The 26,989-nt window shown below is 54.2% G+C and overlaps 1 protein-coding gene across 1 annotated transcript in view; it reads left to right on the top strand.

The window, feature by feature from the left end:
* Positions 1–16,789, top strand: part of TMEM63C (transmembrane protein 63C) — a 34,406-nt gene extending 17,617 nt beyond the window's left edge. Inside the window, exons 9-22 of the mRNA XM_047079878.1 lie at positions 50–130; positions 243–366; positions 1,108–1,241; positions 2,677–2,799; positions 3,185–3,338; positions 4,535–4,641; positions 5,612–5,698; positions 6,263–6,328; positions 8,260–8,422; positions 8,665–8,770; positions 9,176–9,343; positions 11,355–11,464; positions 12,861–12,929; positions 16,003–16,789. Coding sequence (XP_046935834.1) covers positions 50–130; positions 243–366; positions 1,108–1,241; positions 2,677–2,799; positions 3,185–3,338; positions 4,535–4,641; positions 5,612–5,698; positions 6,263–6,328; positions 8,260–8,422; positions 8,665–8,770; positions 9,176–9,343; positions 11,355–11,464; positions 12,861–12,929; positions 16,003–16,206 — 1,696 coding nt within the window. The 3' untranslated portion in view covers positions 16,207–16,789. The remainder of the gene's footprint in view (positions 1–49; positions 131–242; positions 367–1,107; positions 1,242–2,676; positions 2,800–3,184; positions 3,339–4,534; positions 4,642–5,611; positions 5,699–6,262; positions 6,329–8,259; positions 8,423–8,664; positions 8,771–9,175; positions 9,344–11,354; positions 11,465–12,860; positions 12,930–16,002) is intronic.
* Positions 16,790–26,989: the final 10,200 nt, after the last annotated feature.

The raw sequence follows: 26,989 nt of genomic DNA, 5'->3' as shown, positions 1-26,989 counted from the left end.
ATATTCCCAGCACCACAGGCTAGTTCAGCATCCATGTCTGTGGCTACAGTGAGGCCTATCCAGGATGCGTGGTGACCAGAGTCCACTTCTGTTATGACGTCAGGACCCTGATCGATTTGGATGATCAGAGGTGAGTCTGCAGCGGGGTCTGTCTGGATCTGGGGTGGGGGTACAAGGGGAGGATGTGGCTCTGCTGGTCCCCAGCCACAAGATCCCTCCTCCCACTGCCCACTGGCCAACAGGCGCCATGCGATGCGGGGCCGGCTCTACTACACTGCCAAGGCCAAGAAGAATGGGAAGGTGATGATCAAGATCCACCCCTGTTCCCACCTGTGCTTCTGCAAGTGCTGGACCTGCTTCAAAGAGGTACCTGGCCCGGGCATCAGGGGACACAGCAGAGGAGGGGCTGGGGCACTGGGTCTCCAGCTCTGTCCAGGGCTCTGGACCCTTGGGCCCCATTCAGATCTGCTCTGGTGCTGTGGCACCCAGCTCCTCCCTTCTTTTCCCTCCTCCTCCCTCCTGCCTCCCTGTTGAGAATGTAGAGGAGCTGAAGCCTTTCTTGGGTGATCCAGGGAGGCTTGCTCATGCCCACTTCTAGTCTTGGATGGGAGGACCAGAGAGAACACAGTAGACTGCTGTAGGGTGCCAGGCCTTAGGCTCTCAAAGGGCTAGGACTGAAACATTTGAAGGCACTGGGCTCCATCTTCTTACCCAACCACCGTGGCTAGGAGGAGGCCACAGGGTAGGACCGAACTCTAGCCAGTCCAGAAAAAGAATCATCCCTCTTCTCCAAAAATGCCGCAGACACATTCTAACGCTCCTTTAGAGTCCAGCCCAAGTCCAAAAGCACCCCCTAACCCCCAGGTGTGCCTTACCTTCCCCAGATCTAAGAGCAAGGAGCTAATTTCAGAGTCACAGCCTCTCCCTGTTCTCAAGTTGCGATCTTGGAGCCCACTGGGATCCTGAGCTCTTTGCCAGGCTTTGAAGGGGGTTGGGAACGGAACTAAGGCCTCAGGCCCACCACTCAAGTGGAAAGAAGCCAATGCCCAGGTGAGGTCTTCCTGGAGCTCTGGCTTCCCCAGCTCTGAGGGCCAAATCTCACCCCAGGTAGATGCAGAACAATATTACAGTGAGCTGGAGGAGCAGCTGACTGATGAGTTCAACGCTGAGTTCAACCGCGTTCGGCTGAAGCGCCTGGACCTGATCTTTGTCACCTTCCAGGACTCCAGAATGACGAAGCAGTGAGTGCCAGGGCCAGCAGCTTGCTGTGCCCAGCCCAGCCCTGCGAGTGGGCTTCTGCTTCTCTGAAACCATCCTCTTTCACCTCATTCCAGCCAAGGGGGGAAAGAGAGAGAACCTCCCTCTAGTTTGCCATGTTCTGACCGCCCCTCCAGCCCGCTGTGTTCTCCGCAGGCAGCCGCCATCTTGCTTTCCAGAGCATGTCTGCATCCATTTCCCCACAGCTGCCAGGCTCAGCTTGTCTCCAGAGATACCCAGGCCCTGGGCTCCCCATTCCCTAGGTCCTTGCTTCAGCACGGAGGTGTTAAGAGTAGCCATCTTGGTTCCTCTTCCAGGCCTTGACAAGAGTGAAGCCATTTTTCCCCCATTACATATTCCCCTGTCCTCACCACAGGTGAAAGAGTCAGAGTAGAGACGCTCTGCTTGCTCTTTCTCCTCTCCTGCTGCAGGTCTCCCCTAATTCATAGCCTTACAGCCTCCTCCCTCCTCTGCCCCAGCCTCTGGCAGCTCTACCTTGATAGGGAGTGGGTTAGATGCACTCTGGAATGTTCTGGAAGGATCCTAAGGACAGGGTCAAATAGATGGGAACCCCAGAATCAGTCCCTTGAGGACTGTGGGGGCCCTCCTTTCTCTTAGGGAGCCTGGTTGTATATAACACTTGGTCTTCACTCACCCATACCCTACAAAGGAGCAGTGGAACAGCCTAGAATTTAGTCAGATACAATTGTGTGCAATTTTGCAAGTCGCTTATACTCTCCAATTTCTTATCTGTCAAATTTGGTTCCTTATATCTTCCCTGTCCACCTCCCAGAGGGATACGAAGGGATATGTGTTCTATTTAGTATATATGGTATATCAAACAATATACCAACGTGAGACAACACTGTTTCTTTTCCGACACACTGTCATTCGGTAGAGAGGATCTGAGGTTTAATTACAGCAGAGATGTGAATTAGAAAACCAAAGACCCAGGGCCAGCATCTGCCCCTCTTTGGTTGTGTCTCAGGCACCTCAATTTAGTAAGCCGTGCAATTGGGGCTATATTCATCAACCATTAGCTCAGTGTCAGGCATACAGAAAGAACTCACGTGGTAGCTATTAATACTAAGATGAGGCTGAAATTAGTACCTCTGGCACCAACCTCAAAGAGCGTGTCTTTGTGCTGTCACTGCTATTAAGGGGGAAGGACATTAACTGAGAACCATGTGGTCCCCTCCCTTCCGGGGTGGTCCCTCCCTCTGTGCCCCTTTTCTCCAGGGACTAGGCTTTAGGAACTGCCCACCTCCAATGTCCTGAGAGGCATATCTGAGGCTTCAAGAGTCCCTAGGAAGTGGGGTCCATCTCTCTAGGACCCTGGCATGAGACCTCTCCTAAGTCTGTTGTCCTCACACCCAGACCTCTCTCTCCTGCCCATCCCCGCCCCCACCGTCTCTGCAGCATCCAGGAAGATTACAAGTACATCCAGTGTGGCGTGTCCCCCCAGCAGTCCTCGGTGTCCACCACCGTCAAATCCTACCGCTGGAGGGTTGCCCTTGCCCCACACCCTAAAGACATTATTTGGTAAGCGCCCCCCTCCACTGCTCTCCTCTCCCCCGTTCCTTTGAGCTTCGCTGAGATTGAAGAAGGGGTGGGAAGGGAATCGGGACCCGTTCTCCTACTCTGTTACCCACGTATGGCTCCCACTGGGCTGGCAGGGCCCTGTCCTCTCCTGAGCACCACGGCCTCTGCCCCCGCCCCCCAAACCCAGCCCACCACAGGTGCCTTTACAAAAGGTGTGACTGAGGGGAGGATCCGGGCCTGTTGCAAGCAGGTCTGGGCCCAGGGGGCTGAATTAGACCAGGGCAGTCTGGGTCTACAGCTGGTGTGCAAGAAACCGCACGTGGGGCCTGTCTAATGTCTGGGACCCGAGGTCCTAAGTGCATCTCCCTCCTCCATCCCTCCCCAGGAAACACCTGTCCGTCCGCCGCTTCCATTGGTGGGCCCGCTTTATCGTAATCAACACCCTCCTCTTCTTCCTCTTCTTCTTCCTCACCACGCCTGCCATCATCATCAACACCATCGACATGTACAACGTCACCCGCCCCATTGAGAACCTGCAGGTGCCACCTCTGCTCAGGCCAGGCATGGGGGCCCCAGGGAGATGAGGGAAGAACCCAGGCGAGGACGGGATGGGGGGCCCCTGGAACGCGGCTCCAGAGCCCTTGCACCACCACCATTGTGGAGGTGGCCATGGCTGTGTAGATGGTGGTGTAGAGTTTCCTTTGTTCTAAAGGGGATAAATGCACAGGTCATTGCCTATCTTAGGGACTGGAGCTGGCAAGGAAGGAAAGGGGGTGGTGGTGCTGCAGGCAGGTTCTGGGGTGGGGAGTTGGGCAGGGGATGGGCGGTCCAGTCTTTAGATTGGGCCACCCAAGACTAGCTGGAGGCACAACAGGTGCAAGGGTGTGGCAAGTGTGACTGCTCTGCACTCCCCACTTTCTCTCAAGCTGGGGTCCCTGGTTTGAGGGTTAGGGTTGAGGGTGGGGAAGTGTGAGGTCAGCTCCCAAGCAGCCATCCAAGAGAAGCAGGACTTCCATTTCCCTCATGCCAGGCACACCCACTCCAGGCTGAGGGCGGTAGGCCCTGGAGGGGCCACCCCTGAAGTTAGAGGATGCTTCATACTGACATGGGACATCAGAGAAACTGGACTGGCCCGTCTCCAAATCCTATAGCCTCAAGGCCATTATAACAGACCTAGAAGGCCTCCACTTGCATATAATCCCCATCCCTACTCCAGCAACACGTGCACACACAGGCCACACGCCTGCTGCTGCTTCCTCCTGCCCTCTGTTGTCAAGCTCACAGAAGGCCCACAAAGCACCACCCTAGGGATTCTTCCTTCACACCTTACCCACTTCTATACCCCTTTCACACGACATCACAGGGAAAGTAGTGTCTTCTCTGTGAGCTCTGCCATATCAGTGACAGCAGCTGGCTCTGGCCCTAGGGCGGAGTCACCAGGAAAACCCCAGGCCATCCCTCTAGGGACCTCAGCCTAGAACACCTGTGCCCCTTGAAGACAGAACTTGACCTTGGGGTGTCAGCCTCTGCCCGCCACCAGCCAGGCAGACCCCTGGCCAGGAAGGCTGACGAAGAAGGCCAGGTCCGCTGCGCAGCCTCAGGGAAACCAAGCCTGCTCTGGGACTAAGCCGGGGAAGACGAGGCCAGAGGTGTGGGAGAAGCAGGGGTGGCCCGGAAGGGGAAGGGGCGCTTCTTGCACTGATGTGTCTCTGCCCTCCTCCGCTCTACCCTACAGAGCCCAGTCATAACCCAGTTCTTCCCCTCCCTGTTGCTCTGGGCATTTACAGTGATAATGCCTCTGATGGTCTACTTCTCTGCCTTCCTAGAGGCCCACTGGACCAGGTGAGATGGGGGGGCCTCCTCTCCCAGCCCTGCTGTTTGCTCAGCCCCGGCCCCTTCCCCTGCCCACTCCCCCACCAGCCATCTGGCCTAAGGAGTGGAATTGACATAGGGGTGGATTTGATACCCAGAACCATCCCAAAAGACTAACTTTTTTTTTGAAAGAGGGGTCTGAGTTGTCTCTGGGCCTCTGGGCTCAGGGACCCTGAGATAGGACCACCATATCAAGCATGTGAGGCCCAAACCAAGCCCTTCTTGGGCTGCTCCCACAGCCTCCAGCCATGCACTGAGGCGATGGAGCTGTAGGCAGAGCTACAGTGCTAGGAACCCCAGACAGAAGGCACCGGGGGAGGAGGAAAGAGCAGGACTCATCTGAAGAAGGTCAGGAAGGCAGTTGCAGAGGAGCCCGTGAACTCAATCTGACTGTAGACACCTGTGGCCCGGGCCGTGCAGCGCCAGCATTTTAAACAATAGGAGCTATTTGGCCCTAATAGTTCTATGGTGGTAGCTGGTGGGGTAGAAAGTATGTACCACATCCTGGGCTTTTGCCAGAAGGCTGTGTGGGTCTCAAAAGTTATTTCCTGCACCAGAAGCTCCTACCATCCTACCAGGCAGTAAGCCAGGGGGCTTGTCCTGACAGAAACCCTTACTGGTCTTTTATCTGGCCAAGAACGTGGCTTATGTTGATTATTAAAACTGCAGGGATCCTGATTATCATTGGTAATGTCCCTCTAACAAAGGTGTCAAGCACGCAGCACATGTGTGCCCCTCCTCCCCATCCCGTGCCCAAGGCAGACATCACTAGTTGATTATGCTACTCTTCCCTGCTGCAGCATAGCTCTCAGCGCTCTGTGGGGATGGTATTGGATGCACTGTTCAACCAATTTTCTAGCCCAGGCAGGTGCCTCTGTCTTTCCCGCCATTCTGTAGTTAGGTCCCTGGTTCTTATCTCGTATTTCTTTGTTCCCTTCAGATCAAGTCAGAATCTGATCATAGTGAACAAGTGCTACATCTTTCTGGTGTTCATGGTGGTTATTCTGCCCTCTATGGGACTGACCAGGTACCTCACCTCCAATTATCCCTCCTCTCTCAGACAGGCTCACCCTAGAGTTGGGACCTCCTGTTTCAGATACCGTAGGCCTACCTGTGCTTGTGGCAAATCCATTCCTCAAAGGACAGTCTGGTGCCTGTCATGAGCCTAGCATGAGCCAGGTATCATGTGAACTCTAAGGTGTCAGCTGTCAACTCTGCCTTCAAAGAGCTTATCATCCAGCTGGGGAGACGAGCATGGCTGTCAGCTGAGAGCCCAAGGTGGAAAAAACACAGCCAACCTGCAGTAGAAATTTGGAAGAGGGAGAGAGCACTGTGGGAGAAATACCTGGTGAAAGTTTGCTAGAAGTGGCCTTGAGATGAGAGGCCAAAGGGTTAGGGGTGGGGGCGGCCCAGCACGAAAAAGGCAGAGAGGCAGTATGGGCTGTCCAGCTGGAATATTAGAATGCAAGAGTCTCTCTAGGGATTGAGAAAGGGAGGACAGCAGGAGGGAAGCCAGGCCAAGAGGAACTGAACCCCAAGCCTCAGCACGTAGGTTCATTGACTAAAGGACCTACCTTGTTCTTGTTTCTAGTTTGAATGTCTTTTTCCGCTGGCTCTTTGACATCTACTATCTGGAGCAGGCATCCATCCGGTTCCAGTGAGTACTAGAGTGCATGCTACAGGTGTACTCCCAGTGTATGCTGGGGCTTCCATGGGTCCATACTAGGGAGATATGTGTGTCCTTTATTTGCCCACATGGGTAGAGATGAATGCATACACAGGCTGTCATTAAGAGAGCCCGGGCCATGGACCTATTTGGCAATCTGGTAAAGCCCTGGGATCCCTTCTCTGAATGAAGTTTTGGAAATAATTGTAGATTTACAGGAAATGGCCCCCACAATGTCCTGTGTACCCTTTATCCAGTTTCCCCCTCTGGTAACATTTTGCATAACCATAATACGGTATCACAGCCAGGAAACTGACATTGATACAATCCACAGAGCTTATTCAGATTTTTCCAGTTTTACATAGTCTCTGAATAGATGCCTGTAGATGCACAGAATACCTGGATCACAAAGAAAAACAATTATACTGAAATGGTGTTATCAAAATATTTTAAAAGTCAAATTTGTCATAAAATCTTTATGCACACATTTCCTAACAGGACAGTGGATTTTAAACACAAGCAAGCTGAAATTACATTTTATTGTGTTAGTTTTTGTTAATTTAACTTATTTATTTTGAGAGATGGGGAGAGAGAGAATCCCAAGCAGACTCTGCACTGTCAGCACAGAGGCCGACGCAGGGCTCGATCTCACGGAGTGTGAGAGACCATGACCTGAGCCAAAATCAAGAGTCGGATGCTTAACCGACTGAGCCACCCAGGCGCCCCCATATTTTATTATTTTAAAGGCATTAGTGTGACACCGTTAGCTAGCAGAAGAACATTAAGTTGGGGTGAGGTGATGGGATCTTTGACAAAGCAACATGTGGGTCAGGTTGGACATCCGGCCAATTTCGATTTTGTTTTGTGTTGTTTTCAGGTTAAAAATATTGAAAATCCCAATTTTCAAAGATGTCATGTTGCAAATGACACGCAAACTTTCACAGCCTGCTTTATAGGGCAAGGACCAGAATTCTGTAAGGTTTCTACAGTTAAACTATAATTGTGATAAGTTGGACTTTTTTTTTTTCCTGAGATGAATATTCATCTTTGGTGAGGTCAATATCTTCAATACAGTTTATGTATGAGAGAGTAGCTCTATGGCTCAACTTTGAGGCCATCAAGAAAGAATAGTTTTTGAAGGAGTTCTGAAATATACCCAGGGAGCTCACAGATTTCTCTTTTCAAACAAGTGGACAGAATTGTGTAGATGGGGCGACTGGACAGCCACAGAGATGCCTGGGTCACCAACGTGAGAACAGGCAATGCGGCCATTCATTCAGGTGGCTGAATGACTCCCAGCTGAAGCTGGCCAGCCATGCCAAGTACGCAGCTGCAGACAGGAAAATGTCGATCCCGTAAAGTTAGCATGTGTCATTCAGCAGCCTGTTTAATAACTACCCTTATTTTGAAGTGATGGTGAGTGCAAATAGTATTGTCATATATCACTAGCAACGGCAACGTGATATGAAAATATCTGATGTCAACTACTGACAGAGTCACAGCCATAGCTGACGTTGCTGTGATTTGTTGCCCACGTTCTCTTAATGGGAAGAAATGCTACACTGCAGTTAGAGGTTAGTGAAAATAAAGACGTAATTCTTTTCACTCTTCAAGGTCACAGACCTCCAAATTTCTACTCATGGACTCTCTGGGGTCTGTGGACCCCGGTCAAGCACCCCTGCTTTAGATTTTGATTGTGTTTTGCATGTATTTCCCAGTTGCACGTATTTCCCAACACATCCATACTTGTACACCAACCTCATCCCTGCTCAGAAGGCCCCGCATTCACTTAAATTGGGCCCGGGGCACATGTGTACATGAAGCTTAAAATCGCCATCCCCACCCCTACCCTCTACCTCTCTTCTGACATCCCTGCCCTTTCCCTCTCCCTCTGGCTTCTGTGCTGTCCCCCACTCTCCCAGGTGTGTGTTCCTGCCAGACAATGGCGCCTTCTTCGTCAACTATGTGATCACGGCAGCTTTGCTTGGCACGGGCATGGAGCTCTTGCGCCTGGGGTCACTCTTCCTGTACAGCACCCGCCTCTTCTTCTCCAGGTCGGAGCCAGAGAGAGTCCACATCAGAAAGGTGGGGGCCGGGCCCTTCCCTGAGCACAGCCTTCAGAGTTTCCTTTGGGAGGGTGTCAGGAAAGGGGGCCTGCTGGAAGCATGAGGGACTCGAGGTGAGAGGCGAGGTGTCCTGGGGCTGCAAGGGAGCCTGCCTCCAGGCCCGAGCTGCCTTCCGGCTCCCACGGGATAGACAAGAAGCCACAGAAGCAGCCGAGCCGAGGGCACCGAGCCACCTCAGGTGACCCCTGCCTTCTGCCCTAGAGCCACGCCATGGACTTCCAGTACGGGCGAGAGTACGCGTGGATGATGAACGTCTTCAGCGTGGTCGTAGCATACAGCATCACCTGCCCCATCATTGTCCCTTTTGGTGAGTCTTCCCTCGGACACCTCCAGGGCTGCCCACCCTCATATTGGGCGGAGGAGCTGAGCCCCGCAAGGTCAGGCCACCTTCTGGAGCATGAGGAGACCTGGGACAGACTGTCAGCAGAGCGAGGAGGGGCCTGGGCCAGATCAGGGGAGGTTGGGTAGCTGCAAATGTGGGATGTTTCTCGAGTGAATGACCCTTCGCCAGACTGGCAGAATAAGCTCTGGGGGCCCAAGGGAAGCTGATGGTCCCGGGGGTCGGCACCACAGAACTCCGACGCCCCGTCCTTGGCCCTCACTGCCCCGACAGACCTGACTCTGGCTTCCCAGGCCTGAGGAGCCTTGGGACAGCACAGGGCCCCGGCTGAGGAATCACCACTGAATGTGCCTCGGCCTTCCTGCCCCGCAGGCCTGCTGTACCTGTGCATGAAGCACATCACGGACCGCTATAACATGTACTACTCCTACGCGCCCACCAAACTCAACGAGCAGATCCACATGGCTGCTGTCTACCAGGCCATTTTCGCGCCACTCCTGGGTCTGTTCTGGATGCTGTTCTTCTCCATTCTGAGATTAGGTAGGTACCAGGCCTGCCGGGCAGTCCCGCCTCCTCCTGCGCCCCACTGCTGCAGAAAGCCCTCAACAACACCTCTGCTCTGTTAAAGCAGAAAAGGCCCGGGAGGAGCAAGGCTTGCTCACGGATTACAGCCACCCAGGTGGCTTCTCTAGGCTTAAGGGGCTTATATCAGAGTCCCAGCAGACCTTTGAGGCTAAGAGGAGGGCTGGGACTGACACGGACCAAATAGTATGCATTTGGGTTTATGACCACCGGAGCAAGAAACTTCACATTCCTTCATTATTCCTTTTTTTTTTTTTTTTTAATATTTATTTATTTTTGAGAAAGAGAGAGAGAGAGCGTGAGCAGGGGAGGGGCAGAGAGAGAGGGAGACACAGAATCCGAGGCAGGCTCCAGGCTTCGAGCCGTCAGCACAGAGCCCGACGCAGGGCTTGAACTCACAAACCACGAGATCATGACCTGAGCTGAAATCAGATGCTTAACTGATTGAGCCACCCAGGCACCACTCAGATTTGTTCATTCTAACTCAAGGCTGGCAGGATAAAATATTAGCTCTCAGGCTCAATTCTGTGGCATCCCCACTGGGATCCTGGAAGATGCGTGGTCTTACAGATTGCCGAAAAGCTGGAGGAGGATTTGGGGTGTGCCCCAATGACCAGCTTTTCCCCTGCTCTTGGCTCCACAAAGCTGCTGTCCTGTCCCCTGAGGCGGGAAGCTCACACTGACCTCCCCATCCTCTCCACCACCAGACCATTTCCTGCCTTCTCCCCACACTGGCCTGTCCTCAGAGACACCGGACCTTAATCCTCTCAGTGGAGCAGAGAAGGCAAAGTCCGTATTTTCTTACTTCCTGTCGAGGTGGCAGCTGGAAACAGCTCTCAGGATACAGGACCCGAACGTTATAAAATGGAAATCACAGGTTCCTGATTTTGAGCTGACGGGTCAAGAAGGACATGTTTAATGGGCACTTGAGCGGATACTTATGGCAATTAAATTTGTGTGAATTATCCATTTGTTGTCCATTCCCAGTGTCTTATCGCCCAGCCTTTCCCCACCGCCCAGCGGACTTCAGTTTTTAAATAATTTTTCCCCTAACTGTAAAAGATTACATTATCAAAATTGGAATGACCCATAATCTCATCCAGGGCCTGAAGTCTGCTGCTCTCAGACCTCATTCTCTGGGCATATTTTGGGGGAGAGGGCAGAACAGGAGGGAGTTTACTGGTTTAATCTTACTTTGCAAAATTGTGATTTCTGTTTTATAAAGTTCTTTCATCACTCAGCATACTGTTCTGAACAATTTCCTGCGTTACTGCAATACTGTTGGAGCACGTGACTTTGAGCAGCTGCATTAAATTCTACCCGTTTCAGTCAGCTCTCCATTGTTGGATACCGAAGCTCTTTGCCACTTTTGCTGTTATAGAAACACGATGATAAGCATCACTACGTGTTAGCCTCTGACTGTAAAGACTGATTTTTAATCTTCACTTCTGTAGAAAACTGGTAAAAAAAAAAAAAAAGTTACCAAATATCCCTAAGCAAAATGTCAGCGACTTAAATTCTGGATTGCTCTTCTGTGCCATTAGCAGAGATAACTGAGCACGCCAGGAGCTCACAAAAACAGGCGTGGGTCAGAGGTTGTATTTGTGGGCAGTGGCATGAGCAAGTAACTCAGAGATACTGCCCAGGGACTGTGATGTGGGAGGTGAGCTGATGGGTCGAGAAGGACGTGTTTAATGGACACTTGAGTGGATACTTAAGGCAATTAAATTTTTTTCATGGAATCCATAAGATGCCAAATTCTAAACTGGTCAGATGGCACCGAGAGATGGTCTCATGGGTCAGGCTCATTGACTCCAGTTGCTAGGAGGAAAATTGGGGCAGGGGCCTCTCTGCCCCCATAGAGGCGCTGGGGTGGCCCCTAGTGACCCAGGACCTCGGCTGGCAGACTTCTGCCCACAGCTCCCATCCTCAAGCACGGAGCCCCACGGCCTTGTCTTCTCCTTGGCAGGTTCGCTCCACAACATCACCTTCTTCTCCCTTTCCACGCTCATTATTTCCATGGTAGTTGCCTGCCTTAGCACTCTTCTGGGGAAGCTCCGGACGGTATCTTACTATGAGGTGAGTTGCCCTCACTTTCCTCTCTTCATTCTCCCCGGCCCCTGGGGACACGGCTCTGGGCTACTCCTGACCTGGGCACCCACAGCACCACGGAGACAAAGGTGCCTTTCCGATGATGGGGTGTGCAAGCTCAGTGTGCATGGGTGTGTGCCCGTGAGCCAGCCCCGGTGCCGGGCCCCCCCACACTCTGCGGAGTTTTAAAAGACAACCGTCCTCTCCTCCTCTCCCTTCTGCCGCCCCCTCCAAACAGCGGGCTGCTGGCACATCCCTCCTACAATGTGAGCCTGTCGAGCCACTGAGCTGTGAGTGCCACTCCAAGGATGGAGGCTTGAGAGAGAGAGGATGGGGGGAAGGACAGGAGTGTGGGGCATGGAGAAGGACGATGAAGAGGGAAGGGGAATAGTCAGCACACTTTGAGGAGCCCCAGGCTGTTGAAGTTGAGGCCTGGCTCTCTGGGAGCCCGTGACTCCTTTGGCTCATTGCCAGTGGGGTCAGCCTCATCATTAGAGACGGGAGCCAATCCCTGCCCGCTGAGCACCCTGCCAACAAGGGTCTGTGCCCAGAGCGGCGTGTCAGTACGGGTGTGCTAGAATGATTTCCAGGGACCAAAACATTTGTTATTTTTCATGGTTACCCGTCTTTCTGTCGGCTCACGTTTACTTATATTTCTGCTTATTTTCAACTAACTCAGGTTTTCTGTTCATAATAGTAAATTGTGTCCTTTTAAAATGAAGTTATATAAAGAGAAGAAAGTAAGCTGATTTAAAGTTCTGGTATCCTGCTGAGTTAGAGGAACAAGCCTCTTGGAAGAGGATCCTTTTGCCTGTAGTGGCCTTATACCTGGGGGCCCTGAACTCAGACCCCCACCACCCTCTCTACCCGGCCTCCTCCAACCCCCAGCTCCAGTGCCATGACAGTGAGGAACCAGAGTGGACGATGCCTCTGGCCCTGTCTTCCCGATACAACGATGCCATGTGATCTGGTTGCCCAGGTGTCCACTCTAGGGAACGAAGGTGGCAGAGGACCTAGACCGTGATCTCAGACCGGTCGCAAGATCGAGGGGGAAACCCCAGGAGGAAAGAAGAGACCGTTGAAGCCAAGGCTTTTACTAGAGTCAAAGCAGGCTCATCTCTGAACCCCAATACCAATTCTCCTTACTCCCCCCCCCCATTATGGTCCTTGGGAATGGAATATTCTGGAAGGGTCACCCAGCATCCCGGTCCTCCTTCTGTCCCCCTGGGCTTCAGCCCTACCAGCTGGGCCGTAGGTCATGGAAAACAGAAGACGAGTTGCGTTCCGGGGGAGCAAGAGGCCCAGGCGCAGATTCGGGGAGGGAGCGGGCAGAGGGCAGACACCCCCACTGTGTGACCCTCCACATCTCTCCCCACTGCTGCAGCCCGAGGAGGAGATGGAGACCGTGTTTGACATGGAGCCAAGCAGCAGCACCTCCACACCCACCTCCCTTGTGAGTCAGTGCCTTCACCCCGGGGGACAGGTCAGGAGGGGGGTACCTGTAGGAGTGGGCTACTCCAGCAGCAGGGGCGGGGGCCACCGGCATTTAGTGCCCTCCCCGGGTGTTGGGGAGGAGACGGGGGGCCCCTGGGCGCCCTCCCCTGACACAGCAGGACTTGGCCCAGGTCAAAGTGCTGCCATGGCCCTGGCTGAAGAGCTGGGAAGATAGAAGAAGCAAGACAAACCCTGAAAGGATCTCAGAGAGGAAGAGAAAGGTCAGGGCGAACCCAGCCACAGCGAGCTCAGTCGTGTAGACGCAGGGACGTGCTGGGGCTCGGCCTCAGGACCGAAGGCTGCCTCCAAGGGCACAGATGCCAGGCAGAGCTGCGCAGACAGAGCTGCAGGGAGCTATTGGAGGCCCGCGCTGAATGGTAAGGCAGGGGTGGCGCCACACGAGTGAGCCCATCAGCCTGTGAAGAGATAAGGCCGACTGAGAATGCAGGGCTCTGGCTGGCTGGGCCTTGGCTCCCACGCCTGGAGGGGCCTGAGCACTCACCCACGTCCCTGCCACAGGTGTAGATGTGGGGCCACCAACGCACGCACTGAGCTGGGTACCGGGTTGGCCCATGCCCCGATGCCAGGGTGCCTTGGAGAAGTACTGAAGAAGGGTACCAGCCAGCCTGGGCACTCGGGGAAGGCTTCCCGGAGGAGGGAACATCTAATCCAACTCCAGGAATGGGAGAAGGGGTTGCTAGGTGGAATAGGTTGTGGGGGAAGGGCATTTAGAGGAGCAGCCTGTGCAAAGGCCCAGAAGAGAGAATCTGGAGCGTTTGAGCACCTGAAGAGTTTTGGGCCTGGTGGAAGTGTAGAGTGGGCGGCAGGACCCAGTGGGAGAGGAGACTCTTTAGTCGTGGCAGAGTTGGGGAAAAGTGCACAGACACAACAGTGGTGGACGTGCCCACCCCACCCCGTGCAGAGAACTGCAGGTCTGCCTCACACTGGGAAAAACTCCTGCACAGAGGGGCACATTTCCTCTGGGAGGCGACGGGAAGTTGCTTCGCATAGCATCTCCCCTCGGGGGTCCTCCCAAGATGAGCCCTCTGGAATATTGTTAGCAATCGGTTATTGAAGTCTTCTTAGGAACCTGACACTTCGCTGTGAACGCTCCTAATCTTTATGATACACCCACATAGTAGGTGTTTTCATCCTCATTTTATAAATGGGGAGACTGAGGCTCAAAAGATCATTTAATTTAGACGCCAGGGCATTCCTGAGCAAGGAAGTCACAGAACAAAGTTTGAACCAGGTCGGTCGCACTCTAAAGCCTGGGCTTTATTTTTTTATTATTTTTTTTTTAATTTTTTTTTTTTCCTTCAACGTTTATTTATTTTTGGGACAGAGAGAGACAGAGCGTGAACGGGGGAGGGGCAGAGAGAGAGGGAGACACAGAATCGGAAACAGGCTCCAGGCTCTGAGCCATCAGCCCAGAGCCTGACGCGGGGCTCGAACTCACGGACCGCGAGATCGTGACCTGGCTGAAGTCGGACGCTTAACCGACTGCGCCACCCAGGCGCCCCTAAAGCCTGGGCTTTAAAAAACATTACTGGAATTGATTTTTTTTTAATCTTTCATGATAATAAGCAAGTAGCATATGAACATTGCATGTAATTATGGGCAAAAAACGGATAAGCAAAAATAAGAAAATAAAAAGTTCATATTCCCACCACCCAGAGATGACTGCTGATAATTTAGCAAATATTCTTCCAAGTATATGTATAAATTTTGCTAAACTGAAATAATACTGTACATACTCTTTTATAATCTGCATTTTTAGTTAACAAGCTCCATCTTTCCATATATATACATTTCTGTGTCTTCCAAGACCCAGTCCATATTCAAGTTGTCCCAAGTGTTCCAGAAATATCTTTTACAACATGTCCAAATCAAGATCCAATCCGATCTCTGTGCTAGATTAATCTGGTGCCTGTGCACGTCTCTTGTATTTTAGCCCAGTCTCTTTCTTGTGACTTGTCAGAGACTCCAAGCCGGTTATCCTGCAGAATATCCCACCTTCTGGATATTTCTGGGTATTTCTTCCTGATGTCTTATAACGGGTTTTACGGTCTCCTGTATTTCCTGAAAACTAGTTAGATCCAGAGGCTGGACAGGTTCAAATTCAGCCTTAGGGGCTAAAACACATTCTAGGTGGTGCCGTGCACCACACTGGGAGACGCGTCACATCCCATTTATTCCCACTTATGACACTGGTTACTCCCAGGTTAGGAGGATCACAGCTGGCCTCTTCCATTGTTCAGTTACCATCTTACCCCTTATGACCAAAAGGTTTACAGGGGGTTTGCTTTGGCATTATACAAGTATCTAGATTCTTCCTACGGAACAATCCATCAGGGCACTTTGGTTTCACTGAAATGAATACACAGGAACGGTTTAATTCTGTCCCATAATTACCTGTTTTCAAAATAAGGAGTTGGTTTAAAAGCCACTTCGAAGGATGACAAAGAGCTCTGTCCCTAGTACTTCCTGTTTTTCTAGTCTGCTGCCCTCCTGTGCATTTCTGGGTCCATTCCTGGGTGTCACAGACACAGTTTGTAAGACCTCAGGTAGCAATCTGTTCCAAATCCTGATTCCCGGGCCAGCCGGTGATCCGCGCCACGGCGGGTATGGACATGCCTCGTAAGCTGTATTGGAAAGTGCGCTAGCCCGGGCATGGGGTCTCTCCAGACCCCAGCAGAGGGGAGCCTCGCATCCTCTCTCTCCAGGGTCATCCTGACCTGGAACCAACAATGAATGGGGCTGCACTGGAGGAGCAGTAGGCTGGGAGCTAGGAGGCCTGCACTAACTCACCCTCCGAGTTATAATTGCTCATTAAATGGTTAAGGGCCCCTCAGCAGGTGGGGATGGCCAGGCCCCGGGCTGCTGGGGTAGAAGAAAGGATCCGTGGCTCGTGGCTCTGGCTCGTGGGTCCAGAGAGGCAGAAGCTCTGGGGGTAGGGCTTGAGGGCAATGGCGTGCCCAGGGCGTGGCCCCAGATGTGACCTTAGCTCTTTCTCCCCTCTCTGTCCCAAGCAGCTGTACGTGGCTACTGTGCTGCAGGAGCCGGAGATGAACCTGTCCCCTGCCTCCTCCCCTGCTCGGCACACCTACGGCACCATGAACAGACAGCCTGAGGAGGGAGAAGAGGAGAGCAGTGTGAGGGGCTTTGCGAGGGAGCTGGGTTCCGCTCAGTTCCAGGACGGGCTGGAACTGGAGGGCCAGAGCCAGTACCACTGACCAGGACCAGAGGCCTCCACCTGGCGACTCCAGCGGGAGCAGCGGCCAGGGGAGGGCCCGGCGAGTAGGGGGGAGGCAGGAGGGCCACCCGGACCTCCCCACTACCTCCCGCAGACTCTGGGAAGGCCCCAACAGAGACACCTGCGCCCTGGGTGTTGGCCACATGGAGACCCAAACCTGCTGACCAGCTAGAATGGAAGGTGCCGGGCACTGCAGAGGGCAGTGCCGAGGGCCCCCGGGATGGGATGGAGGATACAGGCAGCGCCACGTCTTGGGAACAGCCGCCAAAGCCCTGAGCACAGAGACTACAGGCTAAGGGACCTTGCTGGGGTCGAAATGGAGAAGGTATGCATAAGGGAGGAGGCAGAAGGAAACCCACCGAAGACTCTTCAGGGTCCTCTCCACGCTTTCACCAGCTGCCCTGCCAAGGAGCTTCCACCGCTGCTCCTACGCCATCCCCCACCCCTACTCTAGTCCCTCCCCTGCGGTCTGAGGAAGCCCAGGTATTTGTGCTAAGCCTCATCAATGACATCCCCAGCGTGGGGATCTGTAAAGAGAAGTTTCTGCACGCACCTGGGGCATGCGGCAGCTGAGACCATAGACCTGAGGGGAGGCAGTGGAGACCTGTCCTATTCCTCTGCCCCTCGGCAGACATCCCCAGGAGCAGCAGGGTGGAGACCCTTATCCTTTCTATTCTCACAAGGGCAGCTGGGACACGATCACTCGGGGCTCATTAAACGGGACCTGTGTGCATTTTGATGAAGGCAACCTTGGCTGGTTACTATAAGGTGGGAGGGGCAGAGGCAGAATTCATGGAGAGGGGTGCTGTCCCAAAATACTGGGTTATGGGAAACCAGATACAGCTTCCCCAAGCCCCAGGCCTAATGAGAGGACCCTCAAGGTCAAGGATGTGGCCACTGAGAGCTGCTCCTGCCTCATACCAAACTGAGTGCCTGAGCCCCCAGCATAACCAAGGTGGGCAGCAGCTTGGGGTGAGAAGTCCATGCTTCAAACGGAAGGTGACGGCCATTCCCTGGCCTCTGAGTAGGACCCTTCCTCTCTTGGGGCCACCTGCATGCTGGACTGAAGACCACTCAAATGGCCTCCAATATGGTCCTGGCCCAGACACTGCCCATACCCTGCTGGGGATGGGGTGGGAGTGGGGCTGTGTCCTCCATAGAGAAGCCCTTATCTGGTGGAGGCCTCCTTCCCAGAGCTGCCACCACCCGAGACCTGGAGGAACCAAATCCTGAGTAGGAACAATGCTGGTGACACCCGTCCCCTTTGCCACAGTCGGGGGTACAGACCTCTGCCTCTGGGGACAGGCCCCCATCAGGACCACCAGGCAGTGCAGCATGTTAGGATACAGACAGGGGCCAGCTGAGGCCTCAGGGACCAAAAGGAGCTAAGCTGAGCGGGGTCTACATGGTCTGGAACTCTCCTGAGTTCCCTCCTGCAAAGATCTGGGTCCATGTGGCCAACCTGCCAAAAGGAGGCCCCAAGCTCGCCTCCCCCGGGCATTTCCCACCACCTCCCAGGCACACGGGCGGCCCTGAACTCAGACCACCTGGGTCTTGTCCCTCTTCCACCTGTGCCCACATCTCAGCTGTAGAAGCTCCAGGCTTCACCAGAGGAGAAATAGCGCTCAAGAGACAAACATTGCCATACCCCCGGGGCTTGGCCCAGACTTGGCATGAAGGATCTTTCCAGAGAGCTTGGGTCAGCCGGGGAGTCGGCAGTCTCTCCCACTCCTTGTCTGGCTAGGAATAAGGAGGAAATTATACCCAGCCAGTCCCTCCTGAACCCAGGCCCCTCAGGGTCCCCTCCTTCTAGCATTTCACCAGCCAACAAGGAGAAGGGGCCTTTCCCAACAGGGAGATCTGCCCATGCCACGGGAGGTGGCCAGCTCCAGGCCCTCCGGTCCCCAGAAGGTGTATTTGGTGTGCGTGTGGCTTTCCTGCCAGAAGCTGGCCTGCAGGCTCACGTTCACCGGGCACTGCTTGCTGGGCGCCTGCCCCCCAGCCCTGCAGCCCCTGCTGGGTTATTCCTGCCGCTTCTGCCACTGTCCCTCTTCTGTCTTCCCCCTGCCCACCTGGCAGTGTACGGATGCTGCGTATGGAAGGGTCCCAGCAGATTACATGGCAGCATGGCTGGGGGTTTCCCCCTCTGCATTTGGGCCAAGTGCAGCTGGTTCTGAGAGAAGGTGGTGCAAATGTTGGGGAAGTTCCAGAATCCATTCACTTCTCGACACTTCCTGGAGACCCAGGGCAACTGGCCAGCACCCCCGGCCCCACCCTGACACACAGCCGCTCAGCCTCCACAGTCACTGTGAGGGTGGGATGGGCGTGCTCTGGCTCCTTAGGGCCTACGCATCACATCCAGGCCCTCTCCAGGCACCTCCCCTCTGGCCTGCCCTCTCGGCCCACCCTTGGCCTCCACCCATCACTATCTCACCCCACCCCACAGCCCACTTCCCAGCTGCCCTTCTCCATCCTTCCACCCAAGCACCACCTCTCAGACTTGATTCTTTCTGGAGGGGGCTGCCTCCGAGGGAACCCAGGATTGCCTAGAGCCTCTAAGAAATGCCCCACTGGGCCTAGAGTAGCTCCATGCCTGCCTGCCTCTTCCTCAGATGCTTCTGGAAGCAAAGTGCCTATCAGCAGCATTGCATCCTCTGGGGACCCCGGTGCGCGGTGTGGACTTCCCTTGGCCACCACCACTAAAGGAATGTGCCAGAATGCCGAAACTTCTCGTTATTAATGCTATGATTGTGCCTTGAATAAACAAGTTCTCCCAACCTCTGCTGGCCTGTACCTCTGCATTGGACCGGCCCAGCAGGGTGTCCCCCGTCCTGAAAGAGCCGGAGATGCTAAGGGATGAACCTCCCTATGGCTGCCAGGCTGGAGCACCGTACCTTCATGGCTTTAGCCCCTGAAGCCTTCCCAGGCCCCTGTCCTCACAGGGAAGGCCTGGCAAGTGCCTCCTGGTCTGCTGGAGAGACAGGAAGTGGCTCTGCCTCACTCATTCTGCTGTGAGTGCTCTCAGAGCCCCCCGGGCAGTAGCAGAGAACTTCCTGGTCCTCGAGCTACCATGCGGCTGTTGGAACAGGCTTCTCCTGGGCAGCAGAAGCCCCAGGGTGAGTGCTGGGCCCCTCAGTGGGTCGCTGGCCGGACTTGCTGCTGGGCTTGAAAAGATGAAGATTTCAGGAGGAGGCCACCAGAAAAAGTGGCAGACAAGGCTCAGGCCCGTGCTGGTCTCAGCCCACAGCACAAGGGCAGGGGGAAGTGGAGAAGAGGCTGGCCTCGGGGAGGTATGTGCGGCTGCCAGGTCAGGCCCGAACGGGATAAGAAACACCCTGTAGCAAAGGCTAGTTATGCTTGCTATGTTGGACCCGCAGTAAGTTGGGGAAAACGTCCCTGCTCTGGGGAGTGTGTCCTGGCCCGGGAGACCAAAGTTCTGGCCTTTCCTCCAGCCGTGACCCTAGGCTGGTCACATCACCAGAAGATAGGGGTAGGGGACACTACTCTGCCTTACTAGTGAGTAGAGCAGACTCAGCAGACCGAGTGGGGCTGCAGGGGAGGCTTCCTCCCTCACTGCTCCCTGTGAATACACAGGACAATCTCAGGCTGCTCCCCAGCCCCCATCACTAGACCCTCCCCTCAAGCTTTCGTAGTCCATTGACGGGCATGGGTTCGAAGTGCCCCACTGGCATGAGCCTGGGCATAGGGCCAGGGCCCACTCCCTTGACCCCTCTCACCCCAAAGCAATTCTTTTCCAAGTCAAGTCAGATGAGAGCCGCAGGGCTGCTTCAGAGGAGAGAGACACATGAAGGCCACCGTGGCTGGGTGGCAGGGGCTGTGCCCTGAGGCCTGGAGACAGGGGTGGGCTGATGGCTGCTGGAGGACCAGGGGCCTTTTCCTAGGATCCTCAAAGCCCTGCCACAACAGCTGCCCCTCAGGGTCTCCTCCCAGGGTCCCCCAGATCACAGGCCCTGGGCCATCCCTTGGTTCAGCAGACCTTTCAGGGGACTTTGCTCAGGGAGAGACAAAGACACAGACAGGCAAGCTACAGAGGGCGGGTCCTAGCCCCAAGCATGTCAAGTCCCCGACAATGGAATTGGTCAGTCTTCTCTCAGCAGGCCAGGAGCACTGGAGGCCCAGGAGGTCCATATAGCTGGGCTGGAGTGGGACTGGGGCACAGGCCAAGAGGGAGGCCAGGTGCCAGGGAGGCCCAGGATCCCAGTCTGACAGGACTCTGCCCAACAGGGCACTGGAGCACCTGTCACGCTACACTCTGTGGGGCTGGGGAGGAAGGAGAAGGGCACTGGGCTCCAAGAGGCTGTGCCCGGAGGCCAAACCTTGGGGTGGTTTCAGGCACCTCCAGGGCTGGCTCCCCACCACCTAATCCCGTCGTGCTGGGGGTAGCTCAGTTCTGCCCCGAGAACACTCCAAGCTGTCCAGAGCCAGGTTTCTAAGTCCACTCTGGGGCAGGCCCTGGGGGCGGTGGTGTGGCGGGGATGGAGGAGCCTGGCTTATGGGAAGGCAGTGCACAGTTTTCTCAATAGAGCTGTTTTCTAAACATCGGGTGGCCCCTGGGCCTTGACAACCCATAGCTGCCCAGCATATCTCCAGCCTCAAATGCTGGGGTTCTCTATCTCGGCTGCAAATGAGAGTCTCCTGGGAGATTTTAAACAACCCCAGTGCCCAGGTCCCATCCCTAAACAAATCTGGGATGGGGCCCAGGCACCCCTATTTTACAAAAGCTCCCCAGGGGACTCTAGTGTCGAGGAGGGTTGAGTGGGCAAGGCTCTTGTGGGTGGGGAAAATAATCACAGCCTAACACCCCTGGAGGAAGGGAAACTGGTCTAAGCACCTCACACTGTCTCTAGCCTTGGGGAGGAAGTAGGGGGCCCCCAACCTGTACATAAGTACAAAGCCACAGGCTGAGAGGCCACTCCTCCCCTCACACTGCCTCCGGGGAGCTCAAATATCAGGCAACAGGTAGGTAATCAACAGGCCCAACGTTTGCCTTCTGTCTTATAAGCCATTAATACCCAGTGCCCACACAACTTCCATTATAATCATCTTACTTTGTAATTGTTGTTTGGGCTGGAGAGACACACATGGGGCCTCAAGGGTCCCTTCCGGCTACCCTGTCCCCTTCACCAAGGGTCTGAAGAATCACCTCTTCTCTCTCCTCTAAACACAGAGCCCAAAGTCTTCCCGTTTTGTTTGCAATAGATTATAAGTGCGATAAACCAATGTATATGGTGGGTGTCAGGTAGGGGCAAGGGCTTTGAAGAAAACACAAAGCTGGAGAAGGAGGGGAGTGACTGTAGATGGGAAGGATCTGGAACGAGCTTTTCTGGAGATGAGGCATGTGGGGGCTGCATGAAGGAGGTGCTGGGCCAATCTGGCCCGGGAACAAATACAGGGCCCTGGGGCAGCGGGGGTGGGGGTGGGGGGTCAGGGCACACAGCAGAGTGAGGCCATATCTGAGAGGGCAGCAGGACCCTGGGCTTTATCCCCGTGATGTGGAGGCTACTGGAAGTTTCCAAGCTGGGGGTGGGGATGGGGAGGGAGATGTGATCACCTAAGGTTCTGAAGCAATCACTGCAGCCTCTGGGTGAGAACAAGGTGGAGGTGAAAACCTGTTGGGGCTCTGCTGGAAGCATCCAGGAGATGTGGCATGGTAGCTCCAACAAGAACGAGGCGGGGAGCGAGGAGAGAGATGGAGAAGTTCGGAACAGGTCTGAGGATTCATGGATGGATTAGATGTGGTGTGTGAGAGAAAGCAAGGAAGTGAGGACGGCTCCCAGTTCTTCTGCCTGAACAGCTGGGTAAACTGGTTTACCAAGGCAGAGGATGCTGGAAGGTGCAGGGAAAATACCAGGCTCTACTTTGGTTGTGTTACGTTTGAAATGCCTAGTAGGGACATTGGGCAAGGGTCTGGATACCGGGGTCTGGAGTGGGGGGCATCAGGCTGGAGATGCAACCCAGAGTCATCAGCATCTAGGTAAAGCACGGGACTGGCTGAGACCTGGGCAGGAGCTAAGGGGAGGTCCGAGGGAGATGAGAGGGGGGTCCACAGGGAGAATGAAGAATGAGAAAGGAGGAAAACTAGGAAACCCTGGCATCCGGAATCCAAGGAAAGGAAGGGATTCAGAAAGTAAGCACGGAGCCTCAGCACTAACCACACTTGACAGTGAATACAGGGCAGAGGGGAGTGAGTTCAAAGACGCCCTGAGGAGGCATCAGCCAAGTCAGAATGCTGGAAATGCCACTGGACAAGTGAACTGGTTTCTCCCACACATCAAAGGCGTGGGGAGAAGGGAGAGGGGAGGGAAAGTTTAAGAGACACAACCAGATGCAATCTGTGGCCCTTGACTGAATAAACCACCTGCAGAAAGACATCAGGGAAATCGGAACGCAGACTGGGCATTAGGCAATGTTGAGGAGACACTGCTCATCTCTATAGGTATGCTGATGGCGAGGATTAAAGCGGAAAGGGAATCAGCTAGATGTCCCTATGGAAGACTTTACAAGGGCATGAAGTCTTAGATTTGCTTTAAAACTTTCCAGCAGAGGGCGCCTGGGTGGCGTAGTCAGTTGAGCCACTGACCCTTGATTTTGGCTTTGGTCAGGATCCCCGGGTCATGGGATTGAGCCGCCTCAGGTTCCCCCGCTGAGTGTGGAGCCTGCTTAAGATTCTCTCTCCATCTGCTCCTCTCCCCAACTCGTGCGCTCTCTCTCTCTAAAGTTTTTTTTTTTTATGATTATTATTTAAAAAAACTTTCCAGGAGAATAAAAGAGGTGGGGGAGATCTTGAGCTGCTCACACGGATGCTGGCTGAGGTACACAGAGATTCACTAGGCTCAGGTTTTTGTGCATGTTATATTTTTCCATAACAAAAAATTAAAAAAAAATTTTTTTTGTGTGTGTGTTTATTTTTGAGAGAGAGAGACAGAGTGTGAGCAGGGGAGGGGCAGAGAGAGAGGGAGACACAGAATCTGAAGCAGCTCCAGGCTCCGAGCTGTCAGCACAGAGCCCGATGCGGGGCTCGAACTCATGAACCGCGAGATCATGACCTGAGCTGAAGTCAGAAGCTTAACTGACTGAGCCACCCAGGCACCCCCATAATAAAAAATTTAAAATGAAGGAGTGGGCTTCAAAGGGCTACTGAGCCGGAGAGCAAGGTGAGGAGTGGGACTCAACCTCTGAACTGGGCAGGACGGATGTCCTGGGTGACTTTGGTGGTAGCAGATCAGGGGCGGGGACGAGAGCCTGGGTGAAGGAGGCTCCCATTCTCTCATAGGCGTGAGGAAATGAAAACAGCAAGGAAAGACACTTCTGTAGAGTTTTGCTATCAAAGGAAGTAGAGATGCAGGGCAGTAGCTGGAGTGGGAAGGGGCTGAGGGAGGGCTGGCTCCTTGTAGAAGATGGGAGATGGCTGGGAGAATGCGGAAGAATACAGGAGAGAGAGGATTCAGGGCCGAGACTGGCACAGAGGAAGAAGGAACCACCCCCCATCCCACATGCACGCATGCTCAAATGCACACACACTCACATGTACACACACACACACACACACACTTGCATGCGTGCGTGCACACACAAGTAGAAAGGCAGCCTTCAAGAGAGGTGAACGCGCCCATGCTTACAATGGCTCAAGACCCAGGTCAAAGGAGGGTGTTCGGCCTTTCCAGAGGCAGGTCACCCCAGACAAACATTCAGGAGCCTCGCTGCCTGAGTCTCAGCTGTTAGGTCTCGTGAAGGAGGCCTTCTCTCACTGGAGCCTTTGGGGCTTGAGAAAAAAATGCTTTTGGTGCCATAGGGAGAAAAGCATCCCCAGCATGCTCCAGACCATGTCTGCAATCACACAGCCTGGGAGGCTGGGTCACCAGAGCTTATCCAAAATGAGGCCCCAGCTGGGAGCTAGAGAGGCCCTGCAGGCACCAGCAACATTGGTCTTGGCAGAGAAAACCGAAGCCTCAGGGCAAGGGCAGTGGGCCCAAGCGGAGCCCCTCCAACCGTTCACAGCCCAGCCCCGGGGCCCCACAAGGCTGTTCACATGATGCCCACTCTTTGTTTTTTAAAAATGTTTATTTCGGGGCGCCTGGGTGGCTCAGTCAGTTAAGCGTCCGACTTCAGCTCAGGTCACGATCTCGCGGTTTGTGAGTTTGAGCCCCATGTCGGGTTCTGTGCTGACATCTCAGAGCCTGGAGCCTGCTTCAGATTCTGTGTTTCCCTCTCTCTCTGCCCCTCCCCCACTCACGCTCTGTCCCTATCAAAAAATGAATAAATGTTTAAAACAAATTAAAAATGTTTATTTATCTTTTTTAAGAGAGAGAAACAGAGAGCAGGGGAGGGGAAGAGAGAGAGAAAGGGAGAGAGAGAATCCCAAGCAGGCTCCGTGCTGTCAGTGCAGAGCCCGACGCTGGGTGAGATACACCATGAGATCACGACTTGAGCCAAAACCAAGAGTCAGTCACCCGGCCAACTGAGCCACCCAAGTGCCCCATCATGCCCACTCTTAATGCTGCTGCACGTTCCTGGCTGGGTCTCTACCCCCATCTGCTCACTCTTCCTGACCACACACACACTCGCACACACTCACACATTCTCACACCGGCTCTTCAACTCCAAGGTGCACTGCAGGCAAACTCATTCAATCTCCTTTAAAAAGCCCACCCTGGGGCGCCTGGGTGGCGCAGTCGGTTAAGCGTCCGACTTCAGCCAGGTCACGATCTCGCGGTCCGTGAGTTCGAGCCCCGCGTCGGGCTCTGGGCTGATGGCTCAGAGCCTGGAGCCTGTTTCCGATTCTGTGTCTCCCTCTCTCTCTGCCCCTCCCCCGTTCATGCTCTGTCTCTCTCTGTCCCAAAAATAAATAAACGTTGAAAAAAAAATTAAAAAAAAAAAAAATAAAAAGCCCACCCTGGGATTGGCACCTGCCCAACCAGGGAGGCTCTAGAAGTTTTCCTCAGGGACCCTATGAGTCTTTGGTGCCCTTTGCTGCTGTCCTGGTGCCTGGCCCATTCCTGTCCCTGGCCTCACTTTGTCCCCTACGAGGTGGGCTCTCAGACCCCTGACCAGTGAACTGCTTCAGACTCTGGATTAGTGTGGGTGCATGTTGTAACAAAACAACCCCAAATATATAATGGCACAAACACAATAGATGTTTGTGTCTCTTTCCTGTAAAATTCAAAATGGGCCCTTGCTCCACAGGATGGAGAAGTTCCTTGGCCCTACCAGGCACTTCCGATTAGTGGGTGCTCTCCTCCAAGCAGCAATTCGGGGACCCGGGCTCCTTCCATCTTGTGGCTCTGCCACAGTCAACACATGGCCCTCAAGGTCACTGTAAGATCTCCATCGGGCTGGCAGAGGGATGACAGAGCACTGAGGAACTTGCAGGAGTTTGGGAGGACCAGGTCTAGAAGTGGCGCACAGGTCCACACATTCCGTTGGTCAGAACTAGGTCACATGCCCCACCTGTTTGCAAAGGAGGCTGGGAAATGTAGTCTGGCTGTGTACCTAAGACGAAGAGGAACCAAATTTGGTGCCCTGCCAGCCAGTTTCCATCACAGACCCCTAGGTCCATCTCTGCCATTGGCTTCTTGCCTTCCCCAAGCCTCTCCTTTCTTTTATATCCACTCTCTGGCCTTGGCCCTCCTGACCCCATCCTCCCACCCTGCCCTAGATCCCCCACCTTACAGCTTCATCTGGCCACAAGCTGACACCCAAGAAAAGACCAGTCCCAGCAGGTCAGAGAGGCACACAGAACAGGTTTATTCCTCATGAGTTTATACAACCACAGCACAGAGCAAAAGGTAAAAGTGCAGACAGCTTGGGCAAGGGCAGAGGGCCTCCCCTGCTGCTTTCTCTTCTATCACAGCCTAAGTACAGACACACACCAGGTATTAAACGTGGGGAGCTGTGCCCGGCAGTGGATGTGGGCAGCATCAGAGAGGCAGCGCGGGGCAGGTGAGACCCAGCCCTGCTGGGGCGGGGCGGTGAGGAACAGCCACCAGAACTCAGGCCTCTTTGGAGTGAAATCCCCCTCCTTCCGTGCCCTTCCCCAGCCCCACCCCGCCCTGGCTGGCTAGCTGGCTTCTACAGAGTGGTACTAAAGGAGCTCCCAGCAGCAGCACTGAAGGAGGGAACTGGAAACAGCAAAAGAAAAACTACTCTGTCACGTGACATCTAAGCAGGCCCCTGGGACCCCGCTGAGCCCATCACAGACCCAGGTCAGCTCTCCCTTCCCCAGCAGTTCTCTTGATCACCTGCCCCTACCACCTGTGATTCCACCATGAAGGCTAAAATGGTCCCTCTTGTTTTCTTATGAAAGGCAGACACCCCTGGGAGAGAGAAGAATGGAAAGCACCCCTGCTTGGCCCAGCTCACCTGAGAAGGATGGATGACCAGAGCCCATGCTCTCAAAGATCTCCACCTTCCCAGCCCCGTGCCACCTCTGTGACCCAAACATTGCTCCTCTCTTAGCAGAGGAGGGGATGCTAGAGGGGGAAAAAGGCAGGCAGGGAAAAGCTACTGGGGACACAAGGAAATCCAGAAGCCCCTTCTTGAAGGAAAAGCCACCCCTGTCTGCAGTCAGGGATGAGGAGGACTGAGACCCAGCCCTGCTCCATCACCTCTCCAGGGTGGTCAAGGGGACAAGGGCCTAGGTGCAAGGAGGCCTAAGGGGAGCTGGGCTACGACAGACACAGAGCAACAGACAGACACAGACAGATGGGGGCCCCCAGGTGGGGCTGCTGGCCAGGGGCTGCCTC

The sequence above is a fragment of the Lynx rufus genome, unplaced genomic scaffold (assembly GCF_022079265.1).
Source record: "Lynx rufus isolate CCGP_SWC_20201006 ecotype Redwood Valley unplaced genomic scaffold, mLynRuf1.p SCAF_17, whole genome shotgun sequence".
NCBI lineage: Eukaryota > Metazoa > Chordata > Mammalia > Carnivora > Felidae > Lynx > Lynx rufus.
The sequence above is the reverse complement of the archived record's forward strand: the minus strand, read 5'-3'. Positions and strand labels throughout refer to the sequence as shown.